A 25,313-nucleotide genomic window follows, 5' to 3' on the forward strand; every position below is an offset into this window, starting at 1 on the left:
CTTTAAGGATGGTGGTCCAATTTTAGCGATTAGGTTGACTAATATTTTAGCTAAGATCTGGGAGTTGGACGTTATCCCATCTAACTGGTCACAATCACTTATAGTCCCAATATATAAGAAAGGGTCAAAATCATCCTGTGACAACCACAGAGGGATTAGTTTAACTAATATAGTATCTGAAATACTAGCTTCGATAATTATCAGATGCCTAACTAAGACTCGTGAACTGCAAACACGAGAGAATCAAGCTGGCTCCAGACCTGGTCGTGGCTGCATCGACCACATATTCACCATTTGTCAGGTTCTAGAACATAGGCATACTTATCGACGTCCGACAATGGTGGTCTTTCTCGACTTAAAAGCAGCATTTGACTCGGTAGACCGCGAGATTCTGTGGCAGTGTCTGTCATTGAAAGGCGTACCCCAGAAGTACATAAACCTTGTAAAGGCTCTTTACTCGAACACTACTAGTCGAGTCAGAGCTTATGGCGAACTGTCATCTACTTTTGCAACCTCAAGTGGTGTACGTCAAGGCTGTCCACTATCCCCATTTTTGTTTAACTTCATCATAGATCTACTGATGGAAATAACGTTCCCGTCGACTGAATTTTCGGATATTGATCTCCTGCCAGGAGGTCCACTTATCGACTTAGAATACGCAGATGATATAGTCCTGTTTGGTGAAGACGCTGACAAAATGCAGAGTCTTTTGGTGGCACTAAGCAACAATGCCAGGATGTTTGGAATGCGCTTCTCTCCCTCTAAATGCAAGTTGTTGCTTCAGGACTGGTCTGCGTCAACACCTGAACTAAGGATAGGGAATGAAGTAGTCGAACACGTCGACAACTTCACTTATCGTGGAAGTCTGATCAGCCCTAATGGTTTGGTATCTGACGAAATCTCAGCACGGATTCGAAAAGCTCGCTTGGCTTTTGCCAACTTGCGTCACCTATGGCGAAGGCGAGATATCCGTCTATCAATAAAAGGACGAGTATACTGCGCGGCAGTCCGTTCTGTTTTAATTTACGGCAGCGAAACATGGCCATTAAGAGTAGAAGACACTCGTAAGCTATTAGTATTTGACCACAGATGCCTTAGAAATATTGCTGGCATCTGCTGGGATCACCGGGTAAGTAATAGTGAGGTTAGACGCAGGGTATTAGGAAATAATGGTAAATCAGTTGATGAGGTTGTAAATCTTCATCGACTGAGATGGTTAGGCCACGTGTTACGTATGCCTGAACACCGATTACCACGACGTGCAAGGCTATCCGGTATTGGAGATGGTTGGAGAAAGTTAGGGGCGGCCAAACCAAAACGTGGCATCAGTGCTTGAAGTCACTAACTTCTAGTCTGAGCCATGTTGGTAGATGCAGACTACTTGGTTGGGTTCCGCGTGACTATCGTAACCAATGGTTGGAGACTCTTGGTGACATGGCTCAGAATCGATCACAATGGCGTCGGTGTATACACTCTCTGTCTTCCCTTAAACTAAGAGATTAAAATCACTTCATATCTTTCTTTCTACGAACCAATTCTTTCTTCTTGTACTATATCTCTATATGCAATCTTTCTCTTATATATTACCACCTTTGACCCAACCACTGCTATGAATCCGGTGTTCATCTTGTTGTGCTGATGCGTATGGCAACCTGGACCGATGCACATATGTGCCTGGTCCTACGTTGTAGCTGACTGACTGACTGACTGATACTCACCCTCCTTCCTCTATGTCATGTTCTCATTATGATTTTACTATTTATTTATTTGAACACAAATATATTGGTACAGGAGTGCGCCAAATATATATGCGCTACACAAAACAATGAGAATTTAGAAGAAAAAAATGAGGAACGTAAAAAAAATTTAAAAAAAACAATAAGAGATCGGTGTAAGGGATTGTAGTAACAATCATAGTCATAATGAGGGAACGGAAAGGTACAATCAGAACAAATCTTTCAGTTAAGGTAGAAACAACCACTTTTATGAAGAAAGTAAAAGGTTACAGCAGGATCGCCACTGGCTTCTATTATGAGCCATATCTGATAACGTCTCTAGCCACTGTGTAGCACCATCTCTCGGACCCCAACCGGAGAGTCGTGAAGGACCGTCACAAGCCAGTCCTTTGCAGCTTTCTTCCATACCACGACACCATGTCATATACTGACCACCTCTCCGCTTTCTCCAACCAGTCCCAGAGTCGGCAAATAATGCACGACGTGGAATTCTCTGGGAGGACATTCGTAGAACATGTCCAAGCCACCGTTGTCGATGTCTCACGATGGTGACACCAATTGCATTATCGTCTCTGTGTCCGAACACACGATGCCGAACCTGTACATTACTAACATGGAGTTGCCACTGGATGTCAGCAATCCTTCGGAGACAACGATGATCGAACACAGAGAGTCGTCTAACGTCCTCAACTCGGAGAGGCCAGGTTTCACAAGCATAGAGCAAAACTGCTCTCACCGACGAGTTGTAAATCCGAACTTTTACAGCCAGACTAACATCACGAAGGCGCCAAAGATGGCCCAGATTGACATGAGCCGCTCTGGCTTTCACTATACGTGCATTGATCTCATCACTCACACCCCCACCAGCACTTATGCAGCTACCCAGATACACGAACTTCTCGACCACTTCTATCTGCTCACCATCCAGGGTGAGTACAGGATTAGAATCCTGCCAGTCTTGTAGAAGTACTTTGCACTTCGAAGGTGCAAAGCACATACCATGCCTACGGACATTGATCGCCAACTGATTAAGTGCGGATTGCATGGCTTGGGCATTATCGCGCGGTAAGACAATATCATCCGCATACTCAAGGTCGAGAAGTCTTTCTCCAGGCAACAGATCCACACCACCATTACTTACATCCATCAGAGCTGTTTCCAGAATGTCGTCGATGGCAAAGTTGAAGAGGAATGGTGAGATTGGGCAACCCTGTCTAACCCCACTGCTCGAATGGAACAATGGAGAGAGGTGGTTGTATGCCCTCATTCTGCCTAAGGTGTTTGTATATAGGGCCTTTAAGATGTTAATAAACTTCTCATGCACACCCTTCTTCAATAGACAATCCCAGAGAACAGTCCTATCCAACGAATCGAAGGCAGCCCTGATGTCAAGAAACACTACGATTGTTGGCCTTTGATAAGTATGGAGGTGTTCTAACATTTGGCGGAGGGTGAAGTTATGATCAATACATCCTCGACCAGAACGAAATCCAGCCTGCTCCTCGCGAGTCAATCTTTTTCGGGTTTTTAACAACCTATGAAGTATGACGGAAGCCAATAGCTTGGACGCAATCGGAAGTAGACTTATCCTCCGATAGCTGTTACAGGAACGACGTGAACCCTTTTTAAAGATAGGGACAACTATCGACTCACTCCATGACGTTGGTACACTCTCTAGTCCCCAGATCTTTGTAAACAACGTCGTCAGTCCCTTAACCAGAAAGTCACCACCATCTTTAAAAAGAACCGGAGGTAAGTCATCTGGGTCAGGTGATTTGTAGCGCTTCAAGAGTTGGAGTTCCTTGTGGACTTCCGCCTCATTTGGTGGATCAGTCGTCACAAGCCATGGGGGACAGGACAGTCTGACCGATGCTGCCGGAGCAGAGGGCCAGTTGAACTGCCCTTCAAAAAATTCTGCCCATCGTCCAAGACGTCGATGGATATTAGTGATTGGCATCCCGTCATCCTCACAGATTGTTTCGCTCACACCAGACTTCTTGCTGCCAGTGGCTCGGATGAGTTGGAAGAGCTTCCGGTAATTACTAGATGCAGCTGCTGCTTCCAGCTCATTAGCACGCTCCGACCACCAGGCTTCTCGGTCCTTACGCAAGCTTTGCCCAATTTCGCTACGTAACAACCTTCGTTTGTGGTCAAACTCACGGTCACCCGGAGTAGACCGACGGGCTTCAATGAGTTGTAAGGAGCCTGAAGAAACCCAGTGCTTATAAGCGGGACGTTTCGCAAACCCACAACTTACTGTACCCGCCATTTTCATGGCGTCATGCAATTACAACCAATTCTCATCTATACTTTTCGGTGGAATGGTAGCTAGCCTAGAAGCTAGCTCGGTTTGATACTTACTTGCAACAGAAGTTGCAACCAACTTGCTAACATCAATCCGTTGGTGGCGGTCACTTCGTTGTCCACTGAAAAGTAAGGCGAGATTGGCGCAGACCAAGGCATGATCAGAGTCCAGATAGGTACTCCAAAAGGAGCGGCAGTCTTGTACACAACCACGCTAGTGGTAGATGATCGCGATGTGATCAATCTGAGTCCAGGCTTGAGATGCAGAGGGAGGACGCCAGATGGCACATCGGCGATGACTGTGCCGAAAGTTAGTGCTAGCCAGAAACAGGTTGTGGTCTGTGCATAGTTGCAGTAGACGGTCTCCGTTATCTGTCCTGCGACCAACAAGTCCCCATGGGCCACCTAAACGACTCTCTTCTGTGCCTAGACGCCCGACCTGAGCATTCAAGTCTCCGGCTAGTACTACAATATCTGTCGAACGCACTTTCTGGAGAAGAACAGATAACTGGTGGTAAAACCCATCCTTGATTGCATCCGGGCTGCAATCTGTCGGAGCATAGGCGGAGATGACGAAAAGACATCGTTTCTCACGCCGATTTCTTCTCACTTTGATGGAACTCTCTAATCTAACAACACATAACCGACTGTTAATGGGGATCCAATCGACTAGTGCTGCCTCAGCTCTAGCGATTAGTGCGACACCAACGCCAGCAAGACCAGACGAAGACGCCACAGAGTCCCCGGATAAGCGCACGTAAAACAAGCTTTTCGAAGCGACAGATGGAGATCGAATTTGTAGTACTTCACCAGAGTCTTGAATACGGGTCTCGGATAGACAGCAAACATCGATATTAAGACTTCCCAAAGAGATAGCCAGCTCTATCTGTTGTCCGACCTGCATAAATGTGCGAACGTTGAAGGCAGCCAGTTTGAATGGTGCACGTGGTTTCAGAAAAACTGCTTCAGTCCTCGTATTCGGTGGTAACATACAATTTTCAACCGGACAGTGGCTGCTGTATAAGTCGAAAAAAATAAGTAGACAGAGTACGAATAAAAGAGGGTGAATAATGATGTAGTAAATAATAATAACAATAATAATAATATTTGAATCATTTGAATGTTCGTCGAAGCAAGAGAATTAGTTTCCATGATCATAGACAGTTCAGTTCATTAATTGTGTGTGGGCTGTGATACTGCCTGGGTGCCCAAGCCGAAGCAGGTGGTTTCCTTAGGAGGCCACACCCCGAGCCTTTGACCTAACGGTCTAACCCACAAGGCAGTGGAGCACCGTGAGGAGATGCAGTCCCATGGTAGCCGGGTGACCGAAAATTGGTTCATACGCCATTTGTTCCCGCAGGATACTGGAGCCCATGTGCACCATTCACTTGGAATCCAGTTAAAGCGCCAGACATTCCCTTTTCGTCCTCTCATTTTCGTAAACAACACCCCCGCCACGAGAAGGCAGTGAGTAGGGCTTCCCTGGCAGAGGCTATATACGCGTGGCCGTGTGAGAGTATTTCGAGAGGCAGGGCGAACCCACTCCGCTCTCGGCCATACCAGGGCATTATGAAGTGTATAAATATTCTAGTACCCCTTTGTAAAAATATTTGAGCTTAAGTAACCAAATTTTAAAAATATGTCAAGGTGAAGTCATTGTAACACTACAATACACTCAAAAATGTCAGGTCTACAAATTTTTTAGCGAAAACCCATCCGTTAGATTCTTAAAAAAGGAACTTCTGAACATCTCGATATTTGACCATCGTCACCTCTGGAAGATTACTCACAGTTTATGCTAAAAAACTTGATCTAACCTAGCTTAAACGGGGAGCCAACGAGATACACCCTCCCTTTATCTGGCGGCCTGAATGCTAGATCTCGTGAACTAGCGGGTTTGGGCATAGCATTAAATATGAGGGCAGAACAAGCACTATTGGGATGCATCCCTGTTAACAGTCGCTTATGTGCTATTCGGATAAACAGCTCCGTAAGAACTCGGAAGGATAGGGACACATGTCGTTTCTACCTACACTCCCACTGACTGCAGCCCGGACGAAGTGAGATGAATTTTACAGGAAGCTTCAAAAAGCTAAACACTCAGACATAGTACTTGTAGCAGGTGACTCTAACGCCAAAGTGGTTAGCTTAAAACAAACAGAAATACATTTAGGTAGGTATTTAGGTATTCCGGATCAGCGAACAGATAATGGTAATCGTCTGCTGCAACTGTGCTCAAACAATCGTCTATTTTTAACAAGCACTAATTTTAAGCATAAGAAGAGACATCGTCTAACGTAACGATCTCTTGCAACAAACCAACGATGGACTCCAATAGGCCATATTGCCACCAGTCATCCTTGGAGAAGCCAGATAGAAGACTGCTGCTCGTTCTGGGGTGCATGTTTAGACTCTATTCACGCTCTAATACGAGCACGCATTCACCTGCGCCTCACTGGATGCAGAAAAGCCACATTAAACAGACCCATTAGAAATGAAGTCAGCGATGAGAAGGGCAAAGGTAAATTTTAGGAGCAAACGAAGTCACACTTAGGCAATTCTGAAAGCAAGGCTGATCCAGATGTTACTTGTAAAGATATACTAACAGCTGTGGAAACAACAGTGACATCTATTAGTGATTTGAACCAAAGGGCCACGAAAAATCAGTGGATTTCTACAAAGTCTATTGCCCTGATAGACCCTCGCAAACTCATCCCATCAGGCTCCGAACACGATGAAGAGCAAAAGCAAATCAGATCTAGGCTAACCAAAAGCAAAAGATATGGGAAAGACAGCGGCTGTATGTAACACAAGACGGCTTTTCGGACTAATAGAAGAGACCGGGATTAAGAAGTTAAGTGTAAGTGAGACAATCTAGGAAATAACGGCACTCTTAGATATTTAGAATGATGGGTTGAACACTAAGGAGCAGTTCAGCTGCTCTACAGCTACCCACCATCTCCAAACAGCCTGAGTGGAACACTGAAGTAGGTCCGCCGACTCTAATCGAAGTTTAAAAAGCTATAGCTAATCTGAAACGAGGAAGAGCAGCTGGTCCAGATGAATTGGCTCCAGAGGTCTCTAAGTATGGTGGTCCAGTTTTAACGATTAGGTTAGCTAATATTTTAACTAAAATCCGGGAGTTGGACGTAATCCTATCTGACTGATCACAATCACTAATTGTCCCAATATATAAGAGGCCAAAATCATCCTGTGACTATCATAGTACATTAGTTTGACTAATATAACATCTAAAATACTAGCCTCAATAACTACAGGACGCCCAACAAAGACTCGTGAACTGCAAACACGTGAAAATCAGGCTGGCTTCAGACCTGGTCGTGGCCGCATCGACCACAGATTCAACATTCGTCAGATTTTAGAACACAGGCATGCCTATCAGTATCCCATATGATAGCTTTCCTTGACTTAAAAGTAGCATTTGACTCTAGACCGAGATGTTCTGTGGCAGTGTCTGTCATTGAAAGGCGTACCTCAGAAGTACGTAAATCTTGTGAAGTCTCTTTACTCGAACACTACCAGTCGAGTTAGAGCTTATGGCGAACTGTCGTCCGATTTCACAACTTCAAGTGGTGTCCGACAAGGCTGTTCACTATCTCCATTTTTGTTTAATTTCATCATAGACCTACTGCTGGAAATAACGTTCTCGTCGACTGAGTTTTCAGGAATTGATCTCCTACCAGGAGATACACTTACTTAGAATACACAGATGACATAGTCCCGTCTGGTGAAGACGCTAATAAAATGCAGAGTTTTTTGGTAGCACTCAGCAACAATGCCAGAATGTTTGGAATGCGTTTCTCCACCTCTAAATGCAAATTATTGCTTCAGGACTGACCTGTGTCAACACCTGAACTAAGGATAGGGAATGAAGTAGTCGAACACGTCGACAACTTCACTTATCTTGGAAGTCTGTTCGGCACTAATTGATTGGTGCCTGACAAAATCTGCACGGATTCAGAAAGCTCGTTTGGCTTTTGCCAACTTACTTCACCTATGGTGAAGGCAAGATATCCGTCGACTGAGATGGTTGGGCCAAGTATTTTACATGCCAAACCATCGACTACCACGACGCACAATGCTGACCAGTGTTGGAGACGGATGGAAGTTAGGGGCGACCAAACCAAAACGTGGCATCAGTCCATAAGGTCACTAAGTCCTGGTCTGAGCCATGTCGGTAGACCCAGACTACTTGGTTGGGGTCTGCGCGACTATCATAACCAGTGACTGGAAACTCTATGTGACGACTCAGAATCGATCACAATGGCGTAGGTGTATACGCTCTTTGTCTTCCCATAAACCGTGAGATGAAAATTACTTTATACCTTTCTTTCTACGAACCAATTCTTTCTCTTTGTATTGTATCCTTATATGAAATCTTTCTTTTATATATTACCATCATTGAGATAACTACTTCTGTGGATTTAGTGATCATCTTGTTGTGCTAATGAGGTGTGGCAACTTCTACCGATGCGTATACGTGCCTGGTCCTACGTTTCAGCTGGCTAACTGACCTGTACTTTATCCTATCGACTGTGCACTACCGTGGCTTTCAGTAGACAAGGGACGTGTTTGTAACTTAGATTTCTTATGAACTATTCTCTAGCCCAAACGCATTCTAAAGCTTATAGAACGCAGGCATCATATTGTAGTTAGGTGAATAACATGAAATAGTTTGACCCCGAAACAATGAGGAAATATAGGAATCATGAGGCTGTCGTTTTCGATTACGGGAAACTCAACTATTGCATTGGTGTGCGGAGTTTCAGCCTTTCCTGTTTATCAATATTGAACTAGCGAAACTAAGTAAGACTAACTTCTGAATAATATGTGGCAGGTTAGCTTTAATATTATTAAGCAAGGATTTTACATACAGAATCATTTTAAACTACATTAGAAAGACGCTAAAATACTTTTGATATGTACAGTAAATTTATGAGGAAACGTAAATATATTATAGAATGTATGCCTATATATCTTATTCAAAGTTATCAGAGATCATTTTTAGACAATTTCAATTTCGTAGAACATAAAGATGAATAAAGTGTCTCAAAATCACTGGTGTATGCACCATGAAAGGCGGGAAATAATCCTACCAAATAAATCACATAAAATAGCATTTGTAGTGTATACAGTTTATGAATGTGGATTTGATGAAAAAGCCTTGATATCCCACACCTAAAAACAGAAACAACCGTAAACTAGTCAGTAATTAAAGCTACAGAAAAACATGCATCATACATATACACAATTTCAATAACACGTTATTTTTCCAATTGAGAGTTGATGACATTCGGGAATTCAAGCAGCTAGGTATCAAAATACAATGTTTTGTGCTATGAAATGCCTATATTCAACCAAAACAACGCTGACTGATAGTCATACACTTGAACCTAATCATTCTTAACAGGTTTAACGATAGTACAATTACAGCAATTACTGCCATAGTGAAAGCGACGGCATAGTCAGCAAATAAACTCGTACTAGTGATGGTGAAGATTTGTAGCTCAGGTGGATGAAAGCTCCACGACCAAACCATCCAGCTCAGAGAACAAAACTCCACCAAAATCGTACTAGTGATTCTTCTTGACTATCATAGCGCTTAATTATTATACACTACTGACTAGCTATTGTGTAACTTATATACCTCATTTAGATTTTCATATAGGATCTATACACATTAACAATATAGAGGCCAATATAATCAACGTCCAGTAAGCTTGTTTTGCCACATTCAAGTAAAATAAACGTAGAGACTCGGTCGAACCTAGTGTGAAGCAAACAGCATGCTAACCATGTTTATTTGAACTGTTAGAATAAATTTCACGCTAAATATTTCATGTGTGAAATGTATTCAACAACTCTCTAAAGGAATTCATCATGTTTGTTCGTAACAGAAAGAAATCTAAACAACACCTGTACAGGGAGATAATCAAGGTGAACAATACCATATTATTTTACCTTATCAATGAAATGCTCTTTATAAAATTCGACGTAACATTAAACTAAGGTTTCCAAGAGTTTTGTACGGTTATTTAATTACGCTTAAACACAGAATGTAATTGGTGGAATGCTCCAATGGCTAAAATTATGAATATTGGAAAAAAGTTCTGTTTGTTCAAAAAAGTCTAACCTAACTTTAGCTTGTCAGTTCACTGCTATCCACAGAATGGTATCACCACACTGAATTCTCTTTTTTTTTAGTCCAGTCCAAAACATGTCTTAGAAATATAACATTGAAGTTATATTTTCACAAATCACTGCTAACGAAACGGTTTTCCAGCTGTTATTATACATAACTTATGCTATGGTCATTATTATTGGCTTAATGTGAACTTGAGTACATGAATTACCAAAAACCCAACGATCGAAATATCACTTCAGTAATATGCTTGTTTATACCATGATAGAACGTCTGATAATGAAAGTTGTAGACAGAAGACATACTTATTAGTGAAGAAGTTTGTTTGCTAGAGTCATGATTCTAGTTATTACTACTTTAAATTTAAAAAAACTACATATTTGTTGCAGTTACCTTGATAATCCGATCTTTCCCAACCGTTAGAAGTAAGTTCAAGGATTCCTCTACACGAATACATGTAACAGGATGGCGAGCGTCAAACGAAATAGCCAAACTCCTGCGGCTAAAAGATAACGAAACAAAGTCAGTTAATAATTATTAAGCTATGTTGTTTTGCCTGACAAAAATTTACCATATTCATTTATTTAAACACAAAAACATTGGCTCAAAGAGACTCCAAAATATATATGCGTCACACAAATCATTGAATTTGTGTGGGCTGGGATAATACTCGTTTGCTAAAACTGAAGCGAGTGGTTTTCTTAGACGGCCACTCCCCGAGTTTCTGACCCCGAGGTTTAATCCACAAGGGAGTGGAGCTACGTTAGGAGATGCAGTCCCATGGTAGCCAGCGGCCAAGAATAGGTTAATATGCCATTTGTTCTTCCAGGATCCTGGAACCTATGTGCACAACTGGTTTGGAGTCATGATTTTCCAAATTCCCTAGGTGGATCCTCCGTATCCGCTAAACCGGTTGAAGCGCTGGGCGTTCCAATTTTCGTCCTTTCAATTTTGTAAACAACACTCTCAATATGAAGATGCAGTGGGTACGACTTTCCTAGCAGTAGCTGTATACGCTAGGCCATGTGGAGAGCGAGGGCGGACTCTCTCTACCTAGAGGGGGATGAAAATGTACCATAACAAGGGAAATAACTGGACACCAATATAAAACAAGAACTTTAGGAATAGACTTTACAATTCTCATATATTAGATGGAATATTACCAAATCAACAATATCAAACGTTCAACTTTAAGGTTTATTACTAATGAATTCGTCAAGCATAAAAGTGCACCTGACAAATAGTCCGCGTGCTGATGGTACAAACTTTGTACGAGGGAATTTCGAAACGCTCGCCATACTTCATAACTCAAGTGCACTTTCGTTAGAAAACTGATAAAACGGACAAACATTGATCTTGAATACTAATTATCCACAGAATGAAATGACTCTCGCAGTGAATTAAACGACTCGATAACCAAAATACAGACGATCGATATTTGTCAACGCTAAATATACTACTTGATAGCTCGGAACAAAGTAGAAAGGACAGAAATTTGAATTTGACTGAATGCAGTGGACCCTAATTACTAATATTAGAGCCACAGTTACCGCTATTTACAAATACATAATTTTATTTGGATAAAAAATAGACCAACTTTAAAATCACATACTCTGAATCAGTTATTAAAGGAAAGCATTGATTGCATATACGAACATCTTTTTCAAAACCCATACACGGTAGATTAGACCGATAAGGAGAACATTTGTCACAAACAGCATGACCACATCTACGACAGTGATGCTAAAAGTAGTGAAGGAAAAATATGGGTCGAAATTAAACACCAACTTAAACAACATAAAGTATGATGTAATATAGAGTTCGGAGGAAAAATAATCGTGTCTATCGGCTATCGCAAAGAAAAGAATGAACATCTCCATGCCCCTGGATTATCTCATTTAAATTTCAAATCCTCTACAAAAATAAAAACAGATGCTAGAGGCTTCCTGGCCTCCTATCGTATCTTGATTTCATTACATATTAGAAAATAACTCTCTGACTCTAACTTCTTAGGAAGTAAAATTTTGTTGACGAAATAGTTTTAACAATATAAATTGGAAAAGTACTAAAATTGCATATCGTAGACAACTCCGACTTCGAGATAATGAATATAAATTCACAAAGCATTACTACGAAGAAATGCAATGATTTCAACGCCCGGACATATTACGCTAGCAAATATGGGTGAAAAACATGGGGAGCGTTCCGGTCATGGTAGTAATAAGGTAGAACTTGATACTTAATGGCGCAAATCCCACAGACAACTGCAAACATTCAGGAAAAACTATAGTTGAGAACGAACCTGTCTTCCAACGTTTTGTTCAAAAGACCAGTCAATAGGATAGTTGTACTTAATAATGCATGACTAACTGTAAGGTTTCAGTTTTTAATCTTTCCTCACATATTAAATCCCCACTTACAACGAGATGCTTTGGTACAGAAGTGTCACTTAACACGAATTCGCAAATAGAAAACTTAACCACAACAAATATAGACAATTGAGAAGCTTTTGAGTAAAGTCTGTTCAACAAAACCATGTTGACCACCATAATCGATCTGTTAGCAGGACATAGACTGGATTAAAGCATGCTCAATGCACGAATGCTTTGCTGCACGCTGATTAGCTTATTCTTATCCAATCAGCACTAGTCGATACTTGGAGAATACTCTAGAATCTTCTCATGTAAAAACTATAAATATACTAACGTTTTCCCTATTGTGCTTCTTGCTTCTATCTAACCTTGTTATTTGGAATATAATCTCTTTCCTGTTCGACCGTGTTCTGATTTGGGGACTTGTCGAGTGATTTGGTGTCCAAAAATACTAAGCAATAGGAATAGCTGGGTTATAACCGTAAGAGAGAAATATAACACGATCACACTAGTAAAATTGATTTGAAATATAACCAACAGAATTAACTGAACGTGGAGATTTGAAGCGCATACATTGACTATAAGGTGTGCCGTAAGTTAATAAATGATTACCAACATGACACGAAAACTATAAGGGGGAGATTTACCACAACACATACTGACTTACACTAGAGACCACGTGATCTTACATATAAGTTATATTCTCAGTCAGTACAAATTTACTGGAATTCGATAAAACAGTGAACTCCTCATTCTTTCATCTTAAGTCGTCTCCGATTATTTAGAATACGATTCTCTTAAGTGGCGATCACTGTCCTAACAGATGTTAGCTGGAGAGTTAAAAACAAATAGGAAGGTTACAAGCTGTTGTCTTTGTAACCTTCAGCTTTTCTCAAAAGCTATGACAATCATTCTAGAATGAATAATGTGATGCTGATAATTTGTTTAACATTCACTGAATTGAAAGAGCTGCATTGCATTAATGAGCATACGTTTAACGAAACTGTACAAAAATGAATACCTGACGCACACCAACCGACATGTTGTTCCACATTTTACGGACATTCCAGAAAAATGGCCCGCTACAGCTATGACAGATATCTGATTCTGACCAGTTAGGACTTTCTATGCGTGAAGGGTCCATAAACCAGAAAATCAGATAACCATCGAGACCACCGGATATAAGTAGTCCTTTGTACTTACTGTCCTTGACGTTTGCAGAAGAGGCACCCATACTCCACCAACATATTGACGATACTTCTTTGGAATGCCCCTTGATGCATAATTAGTATAATATAAATTATAACCATTAATATACGATTAGATCATTTATAGTTTAGTAACAAATATTTTTTAAAAGTATTCAGTTAATTTATTGTTGAAAAGAATTCCCAGAAAATACTGTGACCAAATGGGTAGGGACTTATAAAACCTACGCTATGCTATATCGTGAAACGCAACCGAAACAGGCCTGTTAAATTTAAATAACAAATCAGACAGTCAATACCTTAGGTGAAAGTCAGTTAGCCAGCTGAAACGTAGGACCAGGCACGTATACGCATCGGTAGAAGTTGCCACACCTCATTAGCACAACAAGATGATCACTAAATCCACAGAAGTAGTTATCTCAATGATGGTAATATATAAAAGAAAGATTTCATATAAGGATACAATACAAAGAGAAAGAATTGGTTCGTAGAAAGAAAGGTATAAAGTAATTTTCATCTCACGGTTTATGGGAAGACAAAGAGCGTATACACCTACGCCATTGTGATCGATTCTGAGTCGTCACATAGAGTTTCCAGTCACTGGTTATGATAGTCGCGCAGACCCCAACCAAGTAGTCTGGATCTACCGACATGGCTCAGACCAGGACCTAGTGACCTTATGGACTGATGCCACGTTTTGGTTTGGTCGCCCCTAACTTCCATCCGTCTCCAACACTGGTCAGCATTGTGCGTCGTGGTAGTCGATGGTTTGGCATGTAAAATACTTGGCCCAACCATCTCAGTCGACGGATATCTTGCCTTCACCATAGGTGAAGTAAGTTGGCAAAAGCCAAACGAGCTTTCTGAATCCGTGCAGATTTTGTCAGGCACCAATCAATTAGTGCCGAACAGACTTCCAAGATAAGTGAAGTTGTCGACGTGTTCGACCACTTCATTCCCTATCCTTAGTTCAGGTGTTGACACAGGTCAGTCCTGAAGCAATAATTTGCATTTAGAGGTGGAGAAACGCATTCCAAACATTCTGGCATTGTTGCTGAGTGCTACCAAAAAACTCTGCATTTTATTAGCGTCTTCACCAGACGGGACTATGTCATCTGTGTATTCTAAGTAAGTGTATCTCCTGGTAGGAGATCAATTCCTGAAAACTCAGTCGACGAGAACGTTATTTCCAGCAGTAGGTCTATGATGAAATTAAACAAAAATGGAGATAGTGAACAGCCTTGTCGGACACCACTTGAAGTTGTGAAATCGGACGACAGTTCGCCATAAGCTCTAACTCGACTGGTAGTGTTCGAGTAAAGAGACTTCACAAGATTTACGTACTTCTGAGGTACGCCTTTCAATGACAGACACTGCCACAGAACATCTCGGTCTAGAGTCAAATGCTGCTTTTAAGTCAAGGAAAGCTATCATATGGGATACTGATAGGCATGCCTGTGTTCTAAAATCTGACGAATGTTGAATCTGTGGTCGATGCGGCCACGACCAGGTCTGAAGCCAGCCTGATTTTCACGTGTTTGCAGTTCACGAGTCTTTGTTGAGCGTCCTGTAGTTATTGAGGCTAGTATTTTAGATGTTATATTAGTCAAACTAATGTACTATGATAGTCACAGGATGATTTTGGCCTCTTATATATTGGGACAATTAGTGATTGTGATCAGTCAGATGGGATTACGTCCAACTCCCGGATTTTAGTTAAAATATTAGCTAACCTAATCGTTAAAACTGGACCACCATACTTAGAGACCTCTGGAGCCAATTCATCTGGACCAGCTGCTCTTCCTCGTTTCAGATTAGCTATAGCTTTTTAAACTTCGATTAGAGTCGGCGGACCTACTTCAGTGTTCCACTCAGGCTGTTTGGAGATGGTGGGTAGCTGTAGAGCAGCTGAACTGCTCCTTAGTGTTCAACCCATCATTCTAAATATCTAAGAGTGCCGTTATTTCCTAGATTGTCTCACTTACACTTAACTTCTTAATCCCGGTCTCTTCTATTAGTCCGAAAAGCCGTCTTGTGTTACATACAGCCTCTGTCTTTCCCATATCTTTTGCTTTTGGTTAGCCTAGATCTGATTTGCTTTTGCTCTTCATCGTGTTCGGAGCCTGATGGGATGAGTTTGCGAGGGTCTATCAGGGCAATAGACTTTGTAGAAATCCACTGATTTTTCGTGGCCCTTTGGTTCAAATCACTAATAGATGGCACTGTTGTTTCCACAGCTGTTAGTATATCTTTACAAGTAACATCTGGATCAGCCTTGCTTTCAGAATTGCCTAAGTGTGACTTCGTTTGCTCCTAAAATTTACCTTTGCCCTTCTCATCGCTGACTTCATTTCTAATGGGTCTGTTTAATGTGGCTTTTCTGCATCCAGTGAGGCGCAGGTGAATGCGTGCTCGTATTAGAGCGTGAATAGAGTCTAAACATGCACCCCAGAACGAGCAGCAGTCTTCTATCTGGCTTCTCCAAGGATGACTGGTGGCAATATGGCCTATTGGAGTCCATCGTTGGTTTGTTGCAAGAGATCGTTACGTTAGACGATGTCTCTTCTTATGCTTAAAATTAGTGCTTGTTAAAAATAGACGATTGTTTGAGCACAGTTGCAGCAGACGATTACCATTATCTGTTCGCTGATCCGGAATACCTAAATACCTACCTAAATGTATTTCTGTTTGTTTTAAGCTAACCACTTTGGCGTTAGAGTCACCTGCTACAAGTACTATGTCTGAGTGTTTAGCTTTTTGAAGCTTCCTGTAAAATTCATCTCACTTCGTCCGGGCTGCAGTCAGTGGGAGTGTAGGTAGAAACGACATGTGTCCCTATCCTTCCGAGTTCTTACGGAGCTGTTTATCCGAATAGCACATAAGCGACTGTTAACAGGGATGCATCCCAATAGTGCTTGTTCTGCCCTCATATTTAATGCTATGCCCAAACCCGCTAGTTCACGAGATCTAGCATTCAGGCCGCCAGATAAAGGGAGGGTGTATCTCGTTGGCTCCCCGTTTAAGCTAGGTTAGATCAAGTTTTTAGCATAAACTGTGAGTAATCTTCCAGAGGTGACGATGGTCAAATATCGAGATGTTCAGAAGTTCCTTTTTTAAGAATCTAACGGATGGTTTTTCGCTAAAAAATTTGTAGACCTGACATTTTTGAGTGTATTGTAGTGTTACAATGACTTCACCTTGACATATTTTTAAAATTTGGTTACTTAAGCTCAAATATTTTTACAAAGGGGTACTAGAATATTTATACACTTCATAATGAGAACATGACATAGAGGAAGGAGGGTGAGTATGGTAAATAAAAAAGTAATATGCCGATAAAAATAAGTGGATAAGAATAACACAATAATGGGAGCAGTTCAGTTAAGAAAAACAGAACCGAAGATTGTTTCAGCACGAGGTTCCTCTCACTTATATGAAGAAAGTAAGAGTAGATTATACCAGTCCTGTCAATTACTTTTATACTGGGCCATTTCTGATAACGTCTTAAGCCGCTGTGTTGCAATATTTCCCGGACCCCAACCATGGAGTCTCCAGGTAGCAGATCCTGACCACTATCACCTCCTACCACTAGAGCTGTTTACAGAATGTCACCGGTGAAGAAGTTGATAAGGAATGGTGGGGTCGGGCAACCATGCCAAGCTCACTGCTTGAATGGAACAATGAGAGGTTTGGTTTTGTGTTCCCACTCTGCCTGAGGTGTTAGTATGTAGGGGCCTTAAGATGTTAGTTGCAGTTTATGCAGGGTTTTTGTTTCAACTCTGGTGCTTGGTGTGACATGGACGTCAGGAAGATCACAGGTCTTCGGGTAAAAGCATATTACACAAGTTTTCCGAATCGACATATGGAGAGCGGATGTGTAGAAGCTCACTAAACTTTCGAACGCCGGTCAAATAGAAAACAGACATCCATGTTAAGATAAGACGGCCAACCCCTATCTGTTATCCGACCTAGGTTACTGAGCGAACGGTCAAGAAGGCCAGTTCATGTGGCGCACGTGGTCGCAGAAAGTCTGATACAGAACTTGTATTTGGTGGTGGTATTTAACTTTCAAATCTGACCCTATATCCTTCCAAATTTCAAAATAGTGTTAAACAACTTAGGGTGTAAATAATGGAAATTAAACCAAAGAAGAAAATAGTGCACTCACTTGCAACTCAAAAGATGAACCTTTAGCTCCACCAATATCCCAGAAGATAACAGAACGGTCGGCACTGCAAGAAAATAGACGAGAATTTACACTATCCCAAGCCAGAAAGGATACTGACTGCTCATGACCACGGAGTTCACGAATTACACGACACGTTACTTGACCATTGACTTGATTAATGCTCAGTAAAGTAATGCGACCGCTGCTATCACCAACAAACACGTAGTGTGAGCCAACATCATATCTGTAGTCGAGAAAACGTAAATCCCATAAGTAACAGTAAAACCGTCCGACTATAACAACTACAACGGTCAAGAAATTGAGAAATGAAGATAAAAGGTTTATGTAAAAGTATGAAGCAAAAAGATGCTGAATCCTACAAGACCATAAACATGGACGTATCTATATTTGTGATACGTCCATGCATTGTGCTAATAATTTACACTACTCTGACTTTAGTACCATGAACAAGACTATTATGTTATCTTTTTGCCTCACCATCTAAATTAAAAACATATTTTGCAGAAGAAAATATTTTAGATGTAGACGCAGCATAATCCATAAAGATACATTGGATTTATCGATAATATATCAACAAGAAATGATTAGAGTTTTTAAACTGAGTGATTGTCATTGACGCAAAATACCACAAAAATGTATTGAGATTGCGTGAAGTATTCACATTAAGTAGTTTACTATGATTGATTGATTTGATTTTCATGAGTTTTAATATCCCCAACAAGGTTTTAGGGTGGATATGGAAAAGCGCCGGTGATTTCGTATCCTACTAGATGTTTGGATACTACCTAGGTATAAGCTGATGCGATAAAAGATACTAACACCATAATATACAACGATTTGTTAACAAGTTTCCGGAGGCAAGATAGCACTAGCCAAGTAATTAGTTGCTAGCTTTTAAAATGAAGATTGTACATGGTAAATAGTGTTGAACTATATCCAACTTATCAGAGATGTACAATCCCCAAATAAAACTTATGAGGAAGGAAAACGATATCAACTGGGATGGTTTTTCAGTGCATTATATTATTTAGTGTGATTTTGTCCATGGACTCACAACACATTTTTACTATTATTTTTGTTTACTGACAAAAACTCAATCCATAAATTCTAATCAAGACAATTGATGCATAATCGATGAACTTATGTGTATTTTGAGTTTATTATACTAAGGTCATTATCAGCAAGCTTTAACTACGAAACTGGTCCTTTTGCTTTAGTTAACAGGGCAGGACAGAAGATAGCCTCGTTCATTGTATCGAAGTGGTTGAAAAAAAGTGTACGAAAGTAATACAACTCATAAGCTTTGATACTAATTTGAGTGAACTTGAATACTAAATGTGTGGTCAGATATGGTGATATCTCCATAAAAGTCGTAAGTTGTAGTTGAGTGCGACTAACTAGATAGAGTAAATGATAGATGTTCATTTATGCTAGTTAGAATACGGGATTATGTAAGCCTCTAGACATCGATGGAAACTGGATCGCTCCGAAAGCGACTCGTTTCCAAACAAGCAGAAGTATTTAAGTAAGAAATGATTTGCATACACTATATACAATAAATTTATTTGTGCATGAAGTGGTATATAAGTTAACTGAACATATTTGATTTTACGGTGACTTTTGTTATTATATACGCGATTTCACTTGGAACTTTGTTAAAGATATTGTGCTTGACAGACACTACAATAGCAGACCTTTGCTACGGTCGAACATAACAGATACTCAATATATTCCGTGTTTCGCAGAACACATGTACACGGATCCTTAACACAAAAGTCTAAAAAACTATCCTTTAGTCTCACTCGAGATATGAGAAACGATTTTTTCAACAAAAGAGAATTCTTTTGTGTTTCATTAATAAGTCCGCAAAAGTCTAGAGAGTAATGTTTTAGATCCCACGTAAATATTTGCCAACCAAACCACACAAAGTAGGCAAGCTGTCATGATAAAAACAATCCACCTACTCCAAACAAGTGGCTGAGTGCTCTAAATTATGTTCACATATACGTCTACCACTATTGGTCGAATACCATGCGACAGTACGATCTTTTGAAGCAGATACAACCCAACCCATATCTGGGGTGCAAACGATCCCAGTTGTCCTAGCAGTATGAGAGAGATAGTCTCTTTTGTGTTCAATATGATTCAAATCTTCAGCAACGTCATATTCTACAACCGTCCCATTCTCCAAACCAACGAATAATCTGTGTAATTCGGCAGAATACGTGATACAGGTAATGGGACCTAGTAATCAAAGCACTAATGTAATGGAACGTACTGGGTAGCAGCTCGATAACTGTTGGCCAGAACTTCCCAGTATCTCTCCTGACCCAAATCCTCAAAGTGCTAAAAATTTAGTCAGGAAAATATGCAACTTGCCGATCCTCTGATCCTGTGACAATAGAGTCTCTACCAGGAATAAAGATCGCATCATTTACACCACAAGAGAGTCCGTCGATTTTGAATACTAGTTCCGGCTTCGTAATCTGGCGAGAAGGATCCTGAATAACAGCTGCCATCTGTAAGAACGTAGCACGCTAGTCAAATAGCCACGTTTTTGTAGCTCACTGTCATGTTCAAGTACACGAACTGAATTAAGATTCAAGAAAGAAGGCACAAGACGTATTTTGTTACTCGAATAATGTATTTCTGTATTTTCAGTATATAATCTTGCATGAATCGACTGAAGAGTGAACACTACATCACTCAGCATATTTTAAGGGTTGGTCACACATTTCAAAAAGTAATATACAACAGACATACCGTTTGTTCTTGATTTGTGAAACGATATATTATGTTATTTTCGTTTTAATGACCTACTGGTAATTCATAATAAGATGTTATCCTTAGTCCTTAAGAATATGTCAAGTTTCCTCCTAGAGGACTCCTGGGAAGTCGCTTGGACTAGTTCAGTCGGCAGCGAATTCCAGCATTTGACAACTCTTAAGGAGTAGAAGTTGTGTCTTTAGTCCGTTCTCCTATGTTGTATCTCCGGTTTCTGGGTGTTACTCCTTAGGTTTGTGTTGGAGCTAAACTTTAGTAGGTGTTTAAAGGGATGTCCAGAAGTGTTAGGTCACCTCTAAGACGCCTATACTGTAGTGGGTAAAGTCTAAGTGACTGGAGACGCTCTTCATAGGGCTTGAATTTGGGTCCTCAAACCGTTGGATACACTACAGAGTGTCCTTATCCTTTTGGAGTGAGGGAGGATATAATATGTTTCCGTGCTCTAAATGGGGACAAATAAAACTGTTGAAGATTATGTGGAAAGTTCTACCATCAAACTGGCCAAAAATGCGCTTCAATGTTATCAGTGCAAGGTTTGCTCGAAAAGCATTTCTGTCACAGTTAGCGTAGGACTTTAAATTGTAGGGTACCAAGACTCCTAAATTTTTTCAACTCGGGATACTACTAGAGAGGAGTTTCTTGGGTTGTAACTGTAGTCTACAACATACCGCAGATGGACCACTTTACACTTTGAAGTGTTAAAGGTTAGTCCGTTATCGTCCGCCCAACTTTGAAGCCGAGTCGGATCCTCCTGAAGTACTTGTATATCGTCTTGGTTGCGTATCTCTCTCCAAGGTTTCACGTCATCAGCAACAAGTACACCTTGTACAATGATATTTCTTCCAAGGAAAAACTTCTCACGAGATTCTTCAGGGGTGTTTCGGATGAGATCGCGCCCAGAATACAGTGTGTCGGGCAGTATTCTTACGTTCCCATCGGATTTCAGTTAACGACTAGCTAACAGGACACCCTCTACGTCGGTAGAATTCTTAAGTGTTGCACGAAGTAGCCTCAGGTGATTTTGATGCTAAGATTCTTTTCCCCAAGTGAGTCGCGTGACCGTCAAAGGCTCTGTTCTAGGAAGTTCAAGCTTCTTGTTCAATTCTCCCCAGAGCATCATGTCACTTTTGTCCTACAAACTGAGAGGAAGGTCAGGGTTGTCTTTGAGGTTCATGGTTATGGGAGAGTCATCACGAACCGTTATTGTTTTACCAGGTTTTCCGTTGAGTTCAGGTTCAGCACCTTGTTGTTTGGAGGTCGAAGCGCATTTCCGATTCCTAGGCTCTTTCATGACCGGACGGATATTCTTGGGGGTAGATTGTGCGACCAAATTACCAGTTGATTTTCGTACAGTATTTGGGATGTTCAGCTTAGACGATGACTCCTGATCCTTTTTAGCTCTGTTAATGTGGTTCCAATCACCTACAGAGTTTTTGGGAACCACTGTTGCATTCAAGGACCATGAGCTGGGAGACCCGAGTTTGCTAATGGAGTCTATTACCGTAGACGTTATGATGGTGCTGAGTTTTAGCATGTCATCACTAGTGCTAATGCATGCTCCATCCATAGTAGACCTGTCGACGTCCCTATTCTTGTTTTCGTTGCGCCTCCTTGTTTGTCTACCCATTTTATGACTGTCTTTTTCCAAGTTTGCTGACAACTTATTCCTCAGACCTGTCAATAGGACAATGATGTTACTCAGCAAAACTACATCATCCGTGTTGTATGTAACACATACCCACTTATGATCCGACTTGCTGACTCTGTTTTAAGCAGTTGGTGTGAGATCTGTGCACGCTTCATGGAACCAACCTTTGCAATCACCGCCCTGCATACCAGATGTAACAGCAAGACGGCATCCAGGTCGTTTGCATGAATTTTTCATGACTATATTGACGTAAACTGTATTACGGATGCTAGAAAAAGCCTAAGACCGTTAAACAAGACACTTAAAAGCACACTAAAAATGGGCAAAAACGAATAAAAACGGATGTGATGGACTGAACTAGCCTTCACGTGAAAAACTGAAAAAAACGAATAGTAAGCTGAGGCAAAGTCACAGTTAACTATTAAATTTGGTGAAACTAAAAAAAGTAACCTACCGGACGTATAGCTTAGAATAGATTCTTTAGATCATAAATGGTACTTATGTTGTGTAAGAACACAGCAAAAGTTTGAGAAATGCAAATCGCATTAGGACTAAACTTCTCGTCTGAATTTCAGTGAAGTACACTGACTCACTTTTCAGAAATAGCCCCAGTGGATTCGTAGCAGTATATGAATCCCTAGAACAGGTGGATATAAAGAGCCGTTCGCTGAATAAATTGGTTTCATATCAACGTTATTCGAGTACATTTCAACGAGATTATCCCAGTGCCAACATCAGCAGATAATGATTGGCTCGTAATATATATTTCATTTTGGTTTATCATCGAGTATAATACATAAACTCTTTAGTCGTTGCAGGTGCTTGTGCTGGTGAATAAACTAAAAATAGCAGTTTGATAAGCCCTTGACATTGATACTCACCTCATTATTTTTACTGTACACACTCCTAACTGACGCTGCTTTGCCAAGCATCATTAACAAATCACGTTTCAACACGCCTCGTTGAGAATCTCTTGTGCAAAACTAGTCTGTTTAGGTTGCACATACTTAAACGCATCGGCCGATATTAAAAGTTATCTTCGCATCTTTTCATTTTCAGCTTCTGATCTGGTTGAACTTTGGATTTTTACATAAAGAGAAAATTAGGATAATAGCATTGACAAACACTAAAAATCCATGACATCTTCATTGATGAGTCTCTATGTGATCTGGTGCATCAATTTGTAAACTATGTCTTTTACCTTCAGCAAATCATTATTTCCGCAAATGCTGTAAACTAAAGTACCATATTCAAGAATGGGATGATATACTTTTGACTTATTAGCAATCTAGATTCGATGTTTTTGAAATCGATCACAATGAATCATACAAGCATTCTTGCTTTTAATACTTGAGATGCAATGTCCTCGAAAATTTTCGTACTGTTGCCATTCCTTAAACCCGAGTCGCAAACAATGTTTTTAGGTTTCAAAACGTGCTTGTGTAGTATCAGATTTAGGTTAGGGCTGCAATTAATGTAAATGAATCCACTTTTATTAACATTCAGTGTCAGATTCCGCAACACGGCCTATTCGTATAACTTGTTCTTGTATTCTTGGATTACTGTTGAAATATAGCCTTCTTTGGTAGGAGACGAGAATGAATAACCCAAGCTTAGGCCGTCAGCAGAAGAGAATCTTGAGCATATCTGGAAAGGTTTGAACTGGTCTAGGCGTGTCCATTTCTGGGGGAATCCAGTAGTAAGATTCCTTAAAGCTGTTAAAAATTATACATTATTGTGCCTCTTTCTCAAGTTTAGCTGAACATGTTTGAGACAATTCTGACGATATTGTGAACTTTGATGATGATGACGAATTAAGAAGAGAGAAATGGACGGAAAATCGTTGCAGATATATGATAAATAAATGCGTAAATGTAAAATGGGACCAACATTTGTCCGTTTGAGGAATTTTTTAATTGTGGATTTTTTGGACAGATACACTTTACATACCAAAGTAATATACGGCCTTCCATATTCAGGATCAAACAATTAGAATGAGTATTGCATATTTTACATATAAAATGAAAGTCGGCATCAGTTTAAATAGGAGGGTTGAAACGAGAATTAATGCCACCCAGAATTAATGTGATACTTTATGATCAATATGTGTGGGACAGTTTTAAGGTGAAAGCACTGGCCAGAAGCTATAGCGAACTCACCGAATTGAACGGGAAGCTCCGGAAAAAGGATTACAGCATCCGAAGGCAATTCAAGGGATTATATGCAAATTTTGCAGCTTCATTCCTCATCTGATGCGACTATACGTTTTTGAAAGTGTTAGATTGAGGTTCAAATTAAACAATTAATTCCAATAAGTATGTGAGTTATAGCGTCCAGATACAATTTCATGAATGGCATGTACAATTTCAAGTATTATTCGTTGTCATATAGGATTATTTATCTTTTGAAAGTGCTAGATTAAGGTTCTGTTAAATGGTCAAAACAGTTATATAATTATGTTCACATGACTACGTGATTTGAAGTTGTTGGATTGTAATCCTAACGTACAACAAAACATATACCGAATGTTAATATTTCTGGAAAGATTTGTTTTCCATAATGTCAACAGAAAATACTGTTTTATTCTCGGCTAAGACTAGAAGAGAAGACCACATGCCTCGGTAGGCGAGTAACGTTCTGCTGTTTGAGCGCTGGGTTGTTATCGAATGCCTACTGTCAGGTATGGACTTAAGCGTCTGAAGTTGCTTGTAATAGAACGACTTGGTAAAGTAGCGAGACCAACGTAAAGTGGGAAACAAGCTTCCCAGACGTACGATACATTGTAGAAAACCTCAATATCATTGAATGATTTTGCCAGTACCAATCATAAAGAGCCAGAGATAAACAAAATTTTCCACCTCACAAACGTGAGTGGATCGTTACCGAAACGCCACCGACCAATGTTTGCT

The 25,313-nt window shown here is 40.4% G+C and overlaps 1 protein-coding gene across 2 annotated transcripts; it reads right to left on the reverse strand.

Moving 5' to 3' along the window:
- Positions 1-1,788: 1,788 nt before the first annotated feature.
- ABCA3_10 (ATP-binding cassette sub- A member 3) lies at positions 1,789-20,542 on the reverse strand. 2 transcript variants are annotated; one of them, XM_051213488.1, is made up of 8 exons: positions 20,352-20,542; positions 20,251-20,318; positions 19,937-20,216; positions 17,952-18,195; positions 13,597-13,848; positions 11,816-11,946; positions 10,597-10,705; positions 1,789-9,239 (listed from the first exon to the last, which is right to left on the reverse strand). In XM_051213488.1, the coding sequence occupies exon 8, from the start codon at positions 4,009-4,011 to the stop codon at positions 1,984-1,986; it is 2,028 nt and encodes a 675-aa protein (XP_051069469.1). In that variant the 5' UTR covers positions 4,012-9,239; positions 10,597-10,705; positions 11,816-11,946; positions 13,597-13,848; positions 17,952-18,195; positions 19,937-20,216; positions 20,251-20,318; positions 20,352-20,542; the 3' UTR covers positions 1,789-1,983. The 2 variants fall into 2 exon arrangements, with proteins under 2 accessions (XP_051069469.1, XP_051069470.1); XM_051213489.1 differs by having other exon boundaries at positions 8,994-9,239; positions 20,251-20,542.
- Between the last annotated feature and the right edge of the window lie 4,771 nt (positions 20,543-25,313).

The sequence above is a fragment of the Schistosoma haematobium genome, chromosome 3 (assembly GCF_000699445.3).
Source record: "Schistosoma haematobium chromosome 3, whole genome shotgun sequence".
Taxonomy (NCBI): Eukaryota; Metazoa; Platyhelminthes; class Trematoda; order Strigeidida; family Schistosomatidae; genus Schistosoma; species Schistosoma haematobium.